Source organism: Podarcis gaigeae (genome assembly GCF_964106915.1).
Source record: "Podarcis gaigeae genome assembly, chromosome: 9".
NCBI classification, from domain to species: domain Eukaryota; kingdom Metazoa; phylum Chordata; class Lepidosauria; order Squamata; family Lacertidae; genus Podarcis; species Podarcis gaigeae.
In genome coordinates this window covers 2,574,353-2,591,402 of record NC_139685.1, presented here as the reverse complement: position 1 = coordinate 2,591,402, position 17,050 = coordinate 2,574,353, and the positions used below count along the sequence as shown (strand labels likewise).

The window sequence follows — 17,050 nt, the reverse complement described above, 5'->3', positions numbered from 1 at the left end:
CTGAAATGGGAAATATCTTTGCCAAAAAGGAAGCACTAGGCCAGATATAATGCCATGGTGGGGGGAAGTCTGTCCACTGGCTTTATCTGGGATGGCACAAAGCTTAGTTGACCTGGGGTAACTGATAAACACCTTTGCTTTCCAAACTTTTCATCTTGGCAACACACTTTTTAGACATGCATCATTTTGTGACACATTTATTTGGTTTTACTGGCAAAGCACTTTCCAGAACCCAGAGGAGAGCGGGGAGCGTTCGCACGACACACCTACACACTGCAGCCAACACACGTACCTGTTGTGACACACAGTTTGGGAAGCTCTGATGTTGAGAATGCTTGTGCGTCTCAAAGGGAAGAGCCTCCAGGTCATGGAAACGTATGATCTGGGTAAATCAAGTGTCGTTTTGGACGTGAAAGGGGATATAATGCTGATTCCTCACCAAGCCTTCTCCAATGCGTTCAGTCCAATATGCTGTGCTGCCTGAGCTGGAACAGCGGATATTCCATCCCTATGTCGAAGTACACATTACTCACTCAGGGCTGGTTGATTCATTTAGGTACCTGAGGCAGAAAATCCCTCTTGCTCTCTGGCAGAAGAAATATAGCAGTGATGCATTAAATAACTAACAATTTGCTGCTCTTTCGTGGCAACTAAAATCTGCAGAATGAGGCAGACTGCAATCCAAAAAGTTGACAAAAGCAAGTCTCTGGCTGGATTAAAGAAGTGTTTTGGTTAAATGCATTGCAAACTTTGTACTGTATGAGAAATCGGGTTAGCAAAAATGGAATTCCATAGTGCCATCTGGTGTCACTGTTAGAATGCATAAAGAACGCATAAAGCGCCTTTTCTTTGACAATGTAGCTGAGTCCTCTGTCCCTCACATCCTGGCTTCTTTTGGTTACACTTAAGTGTGACAGTAGGGACAGAGTGGAGCAGAACACTGGGAATATTATCTATTTATCATCTTGATGACTTGATACCTGTTGTGGTGGACAATGGCTTGTCGACAGTTGAGCACTGTTTAGCTGTTATTCCACCTTTCCCTCAAATATGATCAGCATTCTCCACTACCTCACATATTTGAATATTTGAACCTTTATAGGCCCAGGACCACAAGGAGAAGGGGGAGGCCCTGCATATTACCCTCTAACACCGCCAGAGTCTAAAATTATCAAACTTTGCTTCTGCACATCCTGTGCATATGGAACAGGATCCATGTTATATATGCTGTTATATTCCAGGGCCAGATAACAGACTAGCAGGCCCATTTGGCACATGTTGAAGTTTCCAGACTGTTTCAAAAAGTGTTCCCATGTAGAGAGCGTTGTGGGAATCTAGTCCAGAGGAGGGTGGAGGCCCAACTTCTATAGGAAAAGCTGCATAAGAGCATAAGGAGAGCCTGCTGGATCATGCCCATGGCCCAAGCACCCTGTTCTCACAGTGACTGAACAGTTGTCTGTGGCAAACCAAGCAGGATTCGACCACGAGGACACTCACCCCCCTCCTGTGGTTTCCACCAGCAACCGGCCACAGCCTCCAAAAGGCACTCTGTGTTTCTGCCAATTCCACCAGCACATCCAGGGAAGACCCTTCGGTGCCATACCTGTAGATGCACACCTGGCACTTCATCAGAAGTGTAACCGTTTGCAGAGCACAGCGATATCCTCACCCAGATTGTCAGAACCGCTAATAGATAGCGTCTCTGCCTTATCAGAAGTAAGTTTCAGTATGTTCACCCACCCAATCCATTTCTAAATAGATTTTGAGCTCCTAGGCGTAATATATATTCCTAAATTTGTACAATGACTATGCTAAAAGGCTATTTTAAGCAAGATTCTGGGTGCTTTATTAAGAACTTGGTGTCTGAATCATCTCACTCAGGAGGAACAAAACCTTTTCTGTTGTTCCCTACGCTAAGTCGCTGGGGTGGGGAGATAATAGTCGCCTTTTGTGTGAAAGGACCTGTGAACTTTATTTAGATTCTATTTCCTTGCTGGAATTGTGAATACGGACCAAATATTAGGCTGGCAATGAGCAGTCTTGAGATATTCCTTTGACCTTTGTAGACATTGCTTTATTATGGCCATGTTTGTCAACCAGTTTATAATAATCCCATTACTTTAAAATCCTTAGTGATCAGAAATTTGTTCCGAACCGTGTACAGGAGTGGCTATACTTTGATTTATGGTCCTGAAGAATGCCATGTGGCAGAAATAGCCAGCTGTCTTTGAAGACAATGAAAAAACATTCCTCCTCCCAGATCTGGAAAATAACTGTCATGAGCTATTCATAATGATCCTCTGAGGGACTATTAACACCATAACATTTATTTGTTCTGGAAAACACCAAGAGATATCCAGTGACAGCTTTAAGGCATTCAGTGATAACAATTCAGAGAGGTATGAGGTCATCCTTTTTTTAGTTTCATTCTCACAAGTTCTGGATTATTAGTAGCTGTCTTACTGCTGGGTTTAAATAGTGTTTAAAATGGTTGGTATTCTATTCTAAAATTATGGTATTCTATTGAAGTTTTGCATTGCAAGTCTATATTTTTATGTGAGCTGCCTTAGGAGAGCTTTTTGCCTTGAAAGATGGCTTAGAAATATTTAAAATAACAGGAACAAAATATTTCTGGAGCTTTCAAACAGCCCACAGCAGCTGCTTAAAGGGAAAGTGTATCCAGTGGACATGCTATTACCTCCCTCAAATTCTCCGACCAAGTTCTATGACTGTAAAATACAGTTTGGACTACAGCTTTGTGGAGACACTTGACTTCTTTCTCTCCCCATCTTGGATTATGGTCATAACCAGTGAGTGAACCTAAGGCTGCCACATTTTCACCAGCTCAGTTACTGTTCAGATTGTGATTAAACACATACGGTTCAGGCCAGTAAAAGAAAAAGCTGGTAGCTGTATTCCAGTCCCCCCACCCACCCACTGCAGGTTTTTGGTTTGCTTTGTTTTAAGGACATTTACTTTGACTGCCTTCGTACCCTCCAAAGCTACAATGCACGTAGGACACCAACAATGGCACATATATCTTCCATCTAATAACATTTTGCCAGACATCTGCAGTTAACATTTAGCTCATTAGTTCAGGCCAATAACTGGAATTCAGTCCGCTTCTGGCTCTTGGTCCTCTGCCTTCTGCCCCCCCCCCCACTCCCAGATGCCCGGCTCCTGTGACCATCCACTGACATGCTTAGAGGCCTTCTCCAGCTGCTTAGCCTGTTTTTGCCTTGATCCTCTCACATATCTGCTTTCCAACCCACTGCTTACTCCGTTTCCCACTTCCTTCTGCAACTCCACTCCATTTGGGGCCCCTATGTTGATTTAGTTATCTGGAATTTCCCAAGTGAAACGGACTCTGTGTCTTGCTTCCTCTCCTGGGCTTCTTTAACACTCCAGCCACAGTGGCCACAAAGCATCCTCATGTTCCCACATGAAGATTTGTACCTCAGAGAGCTTTGCTTGAAATCAGTAGATTCCCTTTCAACATAGCAATGGTTAGCAGAGATGAATACTGTACAATCTTTCCTGCATAGAAAGGACATGAGTGATGGGCCAAGGGAAAGACTGAAGGTGCCAGAACAGGGAATACTGTCGTATGGAGTCTGCATTACCCTTTAAATTCACCCACCTGCCCAATTTACTGGCTGAAGCCTCCCATTATTGGCCTTCTCACAGCTGGATTGCTTTGCTTTGCCTCCCCTGTCAGGTGAGTGTCTCCATCTCTCTCTGTGACTCAAGCTTTCAGGATTCTGTTCTCTGCATTAGCTGCCAGATATATAAGGATAAAGCATTTAGTTAATATTTTACTTTGGAACTAAGGCTTTAATCCTAACCCCATTTACCTGGGAATAAGCACCACCAAATTCACTAGGGTTTACTTCTGAGCAAGGATTGTCCTGTAAGGCCCTAAAAATGAAGAAATAAAATAGGGTATCATTGGGGTGGGAGCTAAACTAATATTTCTGTGACTATGAATTAGCTATTTTTAATTATCCCTACATTTATGAAGTCAAGAGGCAATGTTTTCTTATTATGTGTGTGTATGTATGTTTGTTTGGTAACTGTTTGATAATTTAACTTCATGCTGTTACTCTTTTAGTTTGGTTTTAAACTGAGGTGCACGTTATTTACTCTTTCTCTGCTAGGGAAATATTCATGTTTTTGTTTTTAAATAATAGTATTTTGTACTTTTAGATTTTTTTGGAGGAGTAAGTTCAGTCTGTGTCAGGGTCATTGGGTTCTCTTCTGAGATAATTAACTGTCTTTCAGCTGATATTTAATGTTTGATTTCATATTCTTTATAAGATGTTATAATTGCTCTAAGGCTTCAGCCGCAGGGAAAAGCCAAGTGAGTAAAATATGGTAATTGCACATCAACTGCTTTTTAGCCTTTAGATTAAAGTGTTCCTCCTTTCACAATTAAACAAACAAACAAACAAACAAACAAACAAAACCCCTTAACACAAGATGTGAAGATAGAAAGCTGGCAAGGAAACAAGTCAGGGGCATATATGATGTGTTTGGTGCTTCTTCCTGTTGGGCTTCTCCAGCGTTAGCTGGCTTTTTCTGGATTTGAACACCATTTATTCTCTTGCTAATAATCAGCTGGTTGTTGTTGTTTAGTTGTTTAGTCGTGTCTGACTCTTTGTGACCCCATGGATCAGAGCATGCCAGGAGGAGGCGAGTAGTTTGGAAGTGATGAGGAGAACTGCCTCAAGACATCTTGCTGGCTGAGACAACAGGCAAGATGGCAGCCAGTTTCCCAACCTTGTGCCTCCAGATGTTTTTGGCCTACAACTCCCATCATCCCTGACCACTGGTCTTGCTAGCTAGGGATGATGGGAGTTGTAGGCCAAAAACATCTGGAGGCACAAGGTTGGGAAACACTGGCTTAGAGCAGGGGTCAGCAAACTTACCGCACCTCGGGCCAGTGTCTCCAGCGCCAATTGCACGGCGGGCTGGAGGGTGGGGGAGCGTGTGCCCACATGCGTGCGCACACCCTATTTCTGGCACACTTCCGGGTTGGAGGAGCACCAGAAATAGCTTGTTCACATGTGCACGGCCCTCCTCCAACTCGGATGTGTACCGGAAATAACATGCGTGCACAAATAACACTTGCGCATAAGCTATTTCTGGTGCTCCTCCGACCCAGAAGTGGGAAGCCGCACAGTGCAGTACTGGTAAAATCGAGCAGGCAGCAGGGGTCACTGCAGGCCGGATAAACGAGTCCCTCGGACCTTATCTGGCCCGTGGGCCTTAGTTTGGGGACCCCTGGCTTAGAGTTTACCTCACAGAGCCCAGGATGTGGGGTTTTTTTGGGGGGGTATTGTGCTTTAAAAGTATAGTGTGTACACAGAATTTCTTTGACAGTGGGAATAGGACAGCATCTTTCACTGTGCCTGAGGGCAGCAAACTAGCATAGCAGGGAGGCCCCATGGCATATAGCGCTCCCTCCTCCAATACTCTTTAGCTGCCGTCTTTAGTACCTCTCACCTGAGATGGCTGCCTCTCTCTGACTAGCACATGTCCTACTTGTGAGTTTCGTCAAAACATATGGCTTAAATGGGTCCAATTTTTTAATCTTATTTTGGATGTGAATTATGAAAGTGCATCTGAATTTAAGATTGGAATGGGACTTATTTCCAGATATATGCTTGAACCAGCGTGACTGGATTAATATAATACGGATTAATATAGTATGGATCAATATAAGGGCTGATGTCATTCACTGCTTTTAGGGTTTGTGGTAGGGAGCATTGCAGATGGAGTCAGATTATTTTGCTTCCAGTGTGCTGCTTGGTTTGTAACTGCTACATGGGGAAGTCTTTAAGAATCTATGGTGCAATGGTAGCCACTTGGAGCAGTTCCTTAAAACTACCATAAAGAAGTGAGTTGCCAGATGACGCCAGAGTTATTGCCTGCAAGATTTTTGTGGTGAGAGAGCCGTAGCAGATATTTAAAATCACAAAACAAAAGTAAAATACTGGAAATATATGTTGTTAGACCTTTAAAATATCCTCTTCTAAGTTTCTTTCCTAAGTTTCTCACTTCCCTTAATATAGAAAGAGACCACGGCTTCGGTAAATTAAAAATGGTTTACTGACAATTTTTTCAGAGGTCAGATTGATGTGCTTTTCCATGCAGCAGCAAGAAAAAAGCAGGCAGAACAACATCGTTTTAAAAAGTTGTAAGAGTTTCTAAAATTTTTGTATAGAAACTCTAAGATGACTTGCTAAAGCCATGTGGTCTGATCTTAGAGCAGGGTAGGGTGACATGCTGAAGAGAGAAAATGGAAGAGAACAAAGAGTTAAGTAACCTGTCTTCCCACGGTGAGGGGGTGTGACCTAGCTAAGCCTGACAGGACAGCTAACTCTATGGTCTTAACCCCTACATGCATTAATTAAAGTTAAACATGTTGGTTATATGAGGCTGGATGAATCCCACAGTTTTAAGGGACAACTAGACAAGATGATGGTGTGTCTATGATCTCTATTTTTCATACAGATACTTGCATGGCCTTCCAGATGGAGCAAATCTTCCTTCACGGCCTAGGACCCGCGTACCTACGGGACTGCCTCTCCTGGTATGCCCCACGGAGGACCTTACGGTCCATAAATAGCAATGCCCTAGAGGTCCCAGGCCCTAAGGAAGTTAGATTAGCCTCAACCAGAGCCAGGGCCTTTTCAGTGATGGCTCCGGCCTGGTGGAACGCTCTGTCTCATGAGACCAGGGCCCTGCGGGATCTGATTTCTTTCCACAGGGCCCGTAAGACGGAGTTGTTTCGCCTGGCCTTTGGCTTGGAGCCAGTTTGATTCCCTCCCCCTCTTTCTTTTTCCTTTCTCCTCCTGTAAAAATGTTTTAATGTTGTATCTTAATCTTTTAAATTGTATTTTAATCAACTTGATTTTATTATCAGTTGTTAGCCGCCCTGAGCCTGGTCTTGGCTGGGGAGGGTGGGGTATAAATAAATTATTATTATTATTATTATTATTATTATTATTATTATTATTATTGCATCTTGTATGAAGGGAGATCTAGATTGGGGAGAAATAGTTTGATACTGATTTAATATGCATTCTATTAACATGCTTTGAATGCACATTGTTGTGCAACATCACAATAAACATTATTGTATCTGACTGCACATCTTCAGCTTCAGTACTGAAAGGTGTACATCTTCCCCTTTTCATTTAAAAAAATGGATTCAGACAGAGGGGAAATAAATGTTTTATGCCATACATTATTTCCCTACCCACCAGTAATTAAATTACACTATATTGAGTGAGAGTTTTTTCTTGTAACATGTAGATGTGTCGTCTTATGTCAGACCTATTTTTCTTTTTTTCAGAACACAGTAAGGCAGAGGTGGGCAAACATTTTTAAGGTGCATTTTCCTTGGGGGGAATCTTTTGGGTTGCATGCTAGCAGTTGGCAGAGTCAGAAACAAAAGTCTTCCTCATTTACTAAACCAGAAGGAAGACTGCCCTGCTTCAGTTTTCCCAGTGGCTTCCTCAGATGTTTATGGAGCAGCCATGTCCAAAGTCAGTTTAGGGGCCTAATCCACTGGTTCCAGGCACACTTAATTCTCCCCCAGTCCCCACCTTTCAGATTCAAAATCTCAAACCTTTGCAGGTTTTTTAAAAAAGAAATGTTTATTACCTGTTTATTACCTCAAAGTCCCAGGATGGGTTATATCATAATAAAACAATTAAATTAAATACATAAATAATGACTCTCACTAAAAGGACACAGTAAATAGATGAACATAATAATAATAATAATAATAATAATAATAATAATAATAATAATAATAATTTGTTTATATCCTGCCCTCCCCAGCCGAAGCCGGGCTCAGGGCGGCTAACAACAATCAAAGTAACACAGCATTCTAAAATCTTTCCAAAATCATTTCAAAATCAAATTAATGGCACCCATTGGGCTAGAGTTCTGTGAGGATATTTTGAAGGGGAAAAAATGAACGAATTCCTATGCCCCACAAATAACCCAGAGATGCATTTTAAATAAAAGGACACATTCTACTCATGTAAAAGCACACTGATTCCCGGACCGTCCGCGGGCTGGACTGAGAAGGCGATTGGGCCACATCCAGCCCCCGGGACCTAGGTTGCCTACCCCTGCTCTAACCACTGCACTCCAGGAGGGTGTTTCAGATGGCTGCATCTGAAAATCCGCTGCATATTCAGCTGAGCATGCAGACACAGTGAAGCAGGAAGCTGTGCTGGCCCTGAAGAAAACAATAAAAGGAAATGTTCTCTTTCCCCCACTCATATGTCATGCATATCTCAGCTTCCTTTCAAAAGAAACCTAAATGCATCAAACTATCCAAAAGGGATTGTAGGTGGACATGTTTTGAGTATTTGTTTTTATGTAGAAAGAGCCAAGTGATCCTGAGTAGAATGAGAACGGAATATCACATACAGCTTGTGATCTTAAACATAAAGGGGATATACATCTTCCTAATATGGGTTTAGAGCATGGGTAGGCAAACTAAGGCCCAGGGGCCGAATCCGGCTCAATTGCCTTCTAAATCCGGCCTGCGGACGGTCCAGGGATCTGTGTCTTTACATGAGTAGAATGTGTCCTTTTATTTAAAATGCATCTCGGGGTTATTTGTGGGGCATAGGAATTCATTATTTCCCCCCCCCAAAAAAATATAGTCCGGCCCACCACATGGTCTGGGGGACGGTGGACCAGCCCATGGCTGAAAAAGGTTGCTGACCGCTGGTTTGTAATGGTAATGGGACCCCTGACCATTAAGTCCAGTTGCGGACGACTCTGGGGTTGCGGTGCTCATCTCGCTTTACTGGCCGAGGGAGCCGGCATTTGTCCACAGACAGCTTCCAGGTCATCAAAAACTATGCACACACTATGCTTTCTGTTGAGGTCTTTTGTGTGTGTTTTAATATTTTGTTGGGAGATGCTCAGAGTAGCTGGGGCAATCCAATCAGATGGGTGGCATATTATTATTATTATTATTATTATTATTATTATTATTATACATTTGAAGCATATTTTCCTCAAAGAATTCTGGGTACCTTAGTTTGTAAAGGATTTATGGAAATTATATCTCTGTGAGGGGTCAATGATACTGCCCAGAATTCTTTGAGGAGGAAAAGGGTAACACAAATGTGATTTCAAGGTATAGTGTGTGTATGCTTTTTTGCACACAATGCCCACTGAAATCAATGAAGAAGGATAGACCTGACATTCTTTTCACATTGATTTCATTGGGCCTAAGGGCAACAAACAGACTGCAATCCTGTAAATAAATGCTTGTAATTGAATACAGTTGAACTCAATGGGGCTAACTTGTACTGTTAGGGTTTGGCTGCACTGGAGTTTACGGTTTGTATTCGCATTTAATTTGCACAGTCCATCTTATGTTACCCTCAAACGCAAATCTTTATGCTTTCCCCCTGAAAATTTAGGTTTACCTAATGCAGGGTTAATCCAATAAGTTGGGGGAAATGGGGCTTCTTCATACTATTTGTTTTGGTGAGGGTTTTTTTGGTGGCGGGGGTGGGGATCAATTGTCACTTTCTGCTACTCTTTCCATGCCCACTACTTGCTCAATTATTTCTTTTCTGGGGGTGCTTGTAACTCGTCCTAGTTCACTCCCCTTTCATTTCATCTCTCAGAAAACCACACAAGAAAATTTACAATTGACTATGTGCTTCTGCACACTTTTGAGTGGGTTTAACACACACACAAAAAAGCCCTCTTTGCATGCCCTCTTGATATTTTTTTAGGCATAATAGAACCAGCACATTAGAAGGGGAAGCCTACTGTTATGAACGGAAATATATGTGAGTGTAGATCACTCTTGTCTAACTCAGATAAGGGGAAAGTCAATCAACAGCTAAATAATGCTTGAATGTAGACAAGCCCTAAGTCTGGAGTCAAATTATGATTTTTAAAATTGTATTCCTTCTAGTAGTATTTATGAAAGCAGAAGATGTGATAGTTGCTAGAAATGGCCAAAATCAATCATACATGTGTCTAATTTAAATTTTCTTGACCTCTGCCCCCTTCTCAGTAACAGCATAACTTGACCGGATGACCAGACGACCACCTGACCAAAATTTGGACGAGATGGCAATTCACTTAAAATCAAGTAGTTTTTGGAAAATGGCCTTGTGGGTGAAATTGGGACCCTTGCTGGGCCAAATATGACCTATGAGTCAGAAAGTTATAGAGTAACATAAATTAGGGCTGCAATTAACTATTATACATTCTATTGTAGGTCAGGTCACCATATCTATATAGATCAGTCAAATTAATTACTTCCATTGACAACATTATGACTTGTATATTCATTGACCGCTAAAGAAGACCCCTTGTGAGGGCTCATCCACATTTCCGCTTGTTCCGTGTCTAGAAAGCACAACTCTGAGCGGTTTCCCCCTTGTCCCACTCCTTTCCCAGGGAAAACTTGCTCTTTTGTGCTCAGCCGGAGCAAACATCAACCTGGAGAAAACCCGAATTGCTGTTTGCTCCGATTGAGCACTAAAGAGCAGTTTTCCCCAGAAGAAAGCAGCAGAAAAAGATTACGGGTAGATAAGCCCTGAGTTGAATTGAATCTGGTCTTCAGCATTAATTTTATTGTGGTCATCAAGGAGTTGGTCACATGAGCCTGATGTTTAGGCATCACCTTACATTGGAGGGTTTTCAAATGCGTAGTAAGTAACTACACCCACCCGTGTGGACTCAGTCTAGGTGAGCATGAATGGTTCCGGACTGAGAAAAACTACATTGGTCAGGAAGACTGATTGTAAGAGCCCTGGGTCACAAGTTTGTGTGCTCCTGACTGGGGAAGCCCAGGTAATGTTGGTTGTTGTTGTTGTTGTTGTTATTATCATCATCATCATCATCATCATCATCATCATCAACATCATTATTTGCACTCCACCCATCTGACTAGGTTTCCCCAGCCCCTCTGGGTGCCTTCTAACATACATAAAAGCATAATTAAACATTAAACATAAAAACATTTAAATCTGGTAGCCAGGATTGTTTTATTAGCTTTACCCAACTGCAGATGTTTCTAGAGAAGGTAGACCTAGCCACAGGGATCCATGCTCTGGTCATGTTCATACTATACTCCTGTAATACATTTTATGTGCGACTGCTTTTAGAGGCAGTCTGGAAACTTCAGCTGGTTCAGATTGTGGCTGCCACAGTCCTAATGGGTGCACAACAGTCAGCTTCACCAGTTCCTGTATTATACCAGCTACACACTGACTTCTGCTATGTTTCTTGGCCCATTTTAAAGTGCTTAAGCTATAAAACCCTAAACGGGCCTGAGCTATGTGATGGACCATGTGCACCCATACCATCCAGACTGCACACTGAGGTCTCAGTTAGAGGCCATCTTGGTGTGTCCGCTGCCTAGGTCTATGAAGTTGGTGACCATGTGTCAGAGAGGACCTTTTATGCAGTGATTGTTCCTTTGGCACACCCAGTGGAACTGTGCTAACATTGCTGAGCTGCTTGTGTGTCACTCTGACTTGCACCTTTACTTTACTATGTTGTGATTTGGGTGGATTATAGTCAATATGTTAAATGTTTTTAACCATTGTGGTTCCATCATCGATTCTATTAGGGCTTAATTTGATCCAGGGCTCAGCACAGTGCCTGTTTTCTGTGCAAAGGCTTCCACCCTAGGATATATGAAGGGAGAAGACAGGTTCCTGAACACTGGCATTTTTCTCACCAATGAGTAAACATGGGAGTCCCCCCTTGGCAGGGCCTGGGGAAGGGCTTCCAGCCTGAGCTGTTGGTCAAGAAGACTTGAGCCCCTCCATTTATTCTGCTGTTGATTGCAGGAGGCAAAAGCAAAGCTGAAGTCTGCCCCTTGAGTGATGCGCTGGTTCTAAAAGCTGAAAGCAATAAAAAGGATATAATCTGCTAACTTGGAGTTCAGGATTTCAACAGGCAAAGAGCAACAAGTCACTTTTAAAGAAGAGACGCTAAGATTAACAGTGTCTGTTAATGGTCAACTAACTTGCAGAGTTAGCTAAACTGTCCAGATCAGATGTGAGCCAACAGGAAAAGAGAAGTGGGGGGAGGTTCAAACAGGAAAGGATGTATCGGGAATTGGTTGGAACAAAACTGGTAAAATGTGCCTTATGTTGCTGAAGTGAAAATTAGGAACCAGCAAGGCTGGGAGGTAGGTGTACTCTCTCTCAGACTTTTTGTTTGTGTGTTTTGATTCAGTTCTGTGGCTCTCATGGGGCCGACCCTATCATTAGGCAGAGGGAGGTGTTTACTTCAGAACAAAGGCAGCAAATTGTTAGCTATTCTAATTTTGTTGTTGTATTTTGACTGTCGGGAAGAGGCACTTGTGAGATTTTTCTGCCTCAAGTGCCAACATAACTTTCCCTACTATGGTCCTTTGACCTTAACGTGGGGTTGGGGTGAGGCACCATTTGGCGTTCTGCTTCAACTAGCAAAATGTCTTGGGCTGGCCCTCTCTGCGGCTAGTTCAGATACTGGGCAACTAACGCAGCTTTTTGCAGGAAGACTGAATGCATGAGAAGAGAAGAGAAGGGGATTAGTCTGTAAAATAAAATAGTTGCGGTGCCTGGGGGGGCGGGAATGGCAAACTGATGTAAAACTCAGCTTTTCAGGAATTTGCACAGGATAGATTATTTTCTCTTCCTAGAATATGAAATCCAATGAACCCTTAAGTCCTAAGTCATTCCCCCACACTTCCATATGCACACTTTACACTGTCTTTCCCCCTATCCATGTAGGTCAAAATGACAGCTGGTGTAGTTTGGGGGTTAACAGAATGAAAGCTGAATGACAACTGTAAACAAGAGCTTCCCAGCTGGTGTCTACCATGGGTGTGCAAAGTGGGGGCCATTTTATAATTAAGGAGAAGCAGCGGGAGGGGCAATTTACTATTGAAAGTTTATTTCCCTGGCCACTTTCTCCCACTTGTAGGTTAATAAGGGGGAAAAGGGAATTCGGCAGCCGGGAAAGGATGAAACAGCTCCTCCCCCCATCTCCTGCTTCTTCCCTCCAAATGCACCCCAGCAAATCCTTGGCAATTGATGGCATACATTTAGTTGGGTTTCTGGTGTTGGCTGCTGAAAAGCAGTTCTCTTCTGGGTGCAGGATGGGGTGCCATAAATAGGAATATGGTTATGAGCCTTGGCTGTATCTCTCCTTTTCTTTTGATTCCAGAGAGACAGCAGAAGTCTATTTTTTTTTTATCTGGGAGCAATGATTAATTGGATGTGGATTAACAAGCTGAGGTTTAATCGTGTAAAGACAGAGAGGTGCAATAGGAGAACTAATCCAGGATTAGCTCTGCAACCTGTTCTGGATGGGGGTTGCTTACTTTAAAATATACGGGGCTTCTTGAAAGATCAGCGGCTTAAGGGTGTTCCTGGATTCTGCCTTGGTCCTGGGGGTCAGGTGGCAACTATAACTAGGACTGTGTCCATACACCCATCCGGTCCAGTGTCATCCCAGCACTACTTTGGGAAGATGTGTACCCACAATGTTAGCAGCAACCCATATCCTGTATCATATGAAATACTGCATTTTGATGTGTTTTCCTCCAAACCAGCTTTGATCCAAAGAAGAACCACTACCCATTATTATTATTAATGAATTTTAACCATTTTAATTTTACCTTTATTAATTCCCCACATCATTACTCCATACGGAATAATACTAAATTATTCTATCCATGTCCCTCCGCTAAGATCACACATTGGACCAGTATTCTATTTTTGTTTCTCATTATATATCTGCTTGTTCATATCCAGATCCATATGTTCAGCTCTGTGTCCTGTTGTGTTTACGATGGTATCCCAATCTCCACCTCTTAGACCTTCCATTTTTATTTCCCCCAGTCTTTTTAATAGCAACATTCTCTTAATTCACTCCAGATTGTATGCAAAGTACTTTCTCTCTGCTAAAACTAAAAAAAGGCCAGGAATGAAGACTGAAAGCTTTTTTTCTGCTCTTCACTTCATCAACACTATATCCAGATAGTTATCCAAATCATTTGTGACTTCTCCTCTAAATCCTTGTATGGAGGTCATCCATTTCCCTTTCCCTTTCCACATGACCACCAGGTTCCTTCCATTTGATCATTTCTTGATCTAGTCCTGCCAACTTTTCATCAGTTTGGTCTAGGGCCTCTGTGTATTCCCCATTTCCATTTTCTGCCTCATATTCCTCTGACTCCTTTTTTCCATTATCATCTGGTTCATTTTCTTCATTTTCATCAAACATTGATCAGATCATTTTTAATTGTTCAGCCATCAATTGCTGAACGATACCAACAGTCACTGATTGATCCAAAGGTACCTTCACCATATTAGATGCTTTTAATGTTATTGTTATTATTAGCCACTCAATCCACCTTAATATAGCCTGCTTAAAAAATATAGTCTTGGACTTCTGCAGCTGTGACTGTTATCTAGAAACAAATTCTTTTTCTCATGAGAGACATTTTCTTGAGTTCTTGAGTGGAAGTGGTAGCTCAGTCTCATAGCCACAATACTATATCACGTCAGCGACACCAACAGAGTTTGTGTGGTAATTTGTTTTTTATAGAGCTGGTAGTACCTGAAAAAGATGGAGTCCTCAGTAGCAACAGGAGAAGAACAGTTTGGCACATCTGTTTCCGAGTATGATGCTGTCACAGAGGGAAAGAATCCTTGCATCTCTCCCTCACACCTGCAACCCAAGCAGATAACCAGCTGGGAAGAGAACGCCGAGCCACTGGGAGAGAGCACCTCTCCTTGCAAGCTTGTGCCTTTGTCCAATGTGAATGAGAGTATTGCATTGCAGCAGCAGCAGCAGCAGCAAAAAGGTAAGGCCTGTTAACGTCCTCCAGTTGTTTCGCCTCTCCTCAACCCTCAAACATATAATAACAGCAACAACAACAATAATAATTTTTTTTAAAAAAAATCTGGTAGCACCTTAGAGACCAACTAAGTTTGTTACTGGTATGAGCTTTTGTGTGCATGCACACTTCTTCAGATACCTGAAGAAGAAGAATAGTTCAATCTGCTTCAATACTCATATGTTGCCAGTGAAACTATGTCAATTATGGTAGCATTGCAGTCTAAAAGGGAAAATCACAGGGGTAACGTTGTATTATTTATTTGGTTTTGTTCTTAGAAAAAGGAGTGTCTCAATTGAAGTTCTGTTAAGTAAGGGGATAATTTGCATTCATGAATGCATTCAGCTTGCATTCAACTGGCCGTGGTTCAGGAGATTACTCTGCATGCTTCATTACTTAAATTCCCAGTGTTTCTGCTCATAATATTATTCAACACATTTTTAACAATGGAATATTTCTGCTATACATGATGAAAATATCTTTTTGACATTTCTGATGTTTTAGATGGGTACAATTACTTGGAAGTAAGTTCCATAGTAAGGGACGCAGGTGGCGCTGTGGGTAAAACCTCAGCGCCTAGGGCTTGCCGATAGCCCATCTTTCGGTCCCAGCTCCTGCCCACCTAGCAGTTCGAAAGCACCCTTAAGTGCAAGTAGATAAATAGGTACCGCTTTATAGCGGGAAGGTAAACGGCGTTTCCGTGTGCTGCGCTAGTGCTGGCTCGCCAGATGCAGCTTCGTCACGCTGGCCACGTGACCCGGAAGTGTCTCCGGACAGCGCTGGCCCCCGGCCTCTTAAGTGAGATGGGCGCACAACCCTAGAGTTGGACACAAATGGCCCGTACGGGCAGGGGTACCTTTACCTTTTTAAGTTCCATAGCGATACTTACTTCTGAGTTAATATGCATAGAACTGTACTACTGTTGGTATTCTAATTTTTACTGAATTTATTTATTTATATTTAGTATATATAGTATATTCTTTATTCCTTGTCTTTCATAATAAAAAAGTGAAATACTGCAAATATTCACATATCCTTTTGCAAAAGGAAGAGGCATCTGCAGGCCACTGCCAATCAAAGTAGACAGTTCTCAGCTAGATGAAGTAATCTGACTTCAGTATAAATTAGGTTAATCATATGTTCATATTCACAGTCTACCAAACACATATTTTCAGATTTACCCCTGAAGATAACCATGGTAAGATGTAAGACTGGGCTTCCTGACTCTCAGCTGCAGGGTTATCTGAGAGGACGACTTCGTCTTCTGGAAAACGATGACAAAAAAGCCAGGGCAGTTTTCTGTGTAAGTCATTTACAACCAGTTATTATCCACAATTGCCTTCAGTGCCACAAAATTAAGCTTCCAGGATCTATAATAAGCCATGGGAATTGTTTTTGCACAGCCTGCTATCCTTCGTGTAGAAAATATGGCTGGGCATCCCTGTCTCTGTTACCTGCAAAGCACAAAATGGTCACAACTTAAGGGGGCAATAATTTTAGCTCTGTAGCTAAAATAAGTCAACCTTATTTCTTGATGCTTTATGATAAAGCAAAGCTGTCAACTTGGCTGCCAACGCTTAGAAGGCTATAAAGCTGAAATAACAGCACCTGCTGTATTCTCAGGCCAGTTATAGTATTCATCTTTGAAAGCCCTAAATGGCCTGAGAGGAGGGTTATTCACAGGATCACTTGCTGCTTTCAGGCGCCTGGCACAGATATGAATCTCTTTCCGCCCACTTTGCTTCCCAGGAGGCGTTTCCACACTCACCCCACTTTCCTCACAATTCAACCCAAGAAGGATTATTGCGATGTGCGGTCTGATCAGAAGAGCAACAGGAAGGTCTTCTCTGGATGAAGATTAGCTCCTCCCCACCCCACCCCCGCAGTCCTGCTCTCTCCCCCCCCCCACTCTCAGCTGCTCCCCAGTCAGCTGAGCCACACAAGGGGAATTGCAGGGAAAGGAAAGTTTAAACCTTCCCTCCCCCTGCCACCATTCTGATGCATCCCCACCACCGCTGCTATTAAGTTTAGGAAAAAGTTTAATAGTAGCAAGGGGCCCAGTTATCATGGGGAAATGCAGGGGAAGGGATATTTAACCAGGCAAGAGGTCTGGGAGAGAAAGGGTGTAAAGTACCGCTAATCCTTCCC

The 17,050-nt window shown here is 42.6% G+C and overlaps 2 protein-coding genes across 5 annotated transcripts in view; one reads left to right on the top strand and one right to left on the bottom strand.

Annotated features, from left to right (window-relative positions):
• The window catches only part of TSPAN3 (tetraspanin 3), a 939,276-nt gene that overhangs the window by 27,095 nt on the left and 895,131 nt on the right, over positions 1–17,050 (bottom strand). The window lies entirely within an intron of this gene.
• SH3TC1 (SH3 domain and tetratricopeptide repeats 1) overlaps positions 871–17,050 on the top strand; it is a 41,766-nt gene continuing 25,586 nt past the window's right edge. The window contains exons 1-3 of one of the 4 annotated variants that reach the window (XM_083698196.1): positions 871–1,716; positions 14,611–14,869; positions 16,078–16,205. In XM_083698196.1, coding sequence (XP_083554322.1) covers positions 14,632–14,869; positions 16,078–16,205 — 366 coding nt within the window. In that variant the 5' untranslated portion in view covers positions 871–1,716; positions 14,611–14,631. Of the gene's footprint in view, positions 1,717–2,780; positions 3,719–6,495; positions 6,596–10,918; positions 12,203–14,610; positions 14,870–16,077; positions 16,206–17,050 lie in introns of those variants that run through there. The other 3 variants (XM_083698197.1, XM_083698195.1, XM_083698194.1) reach the window with 3 other exon arrangements.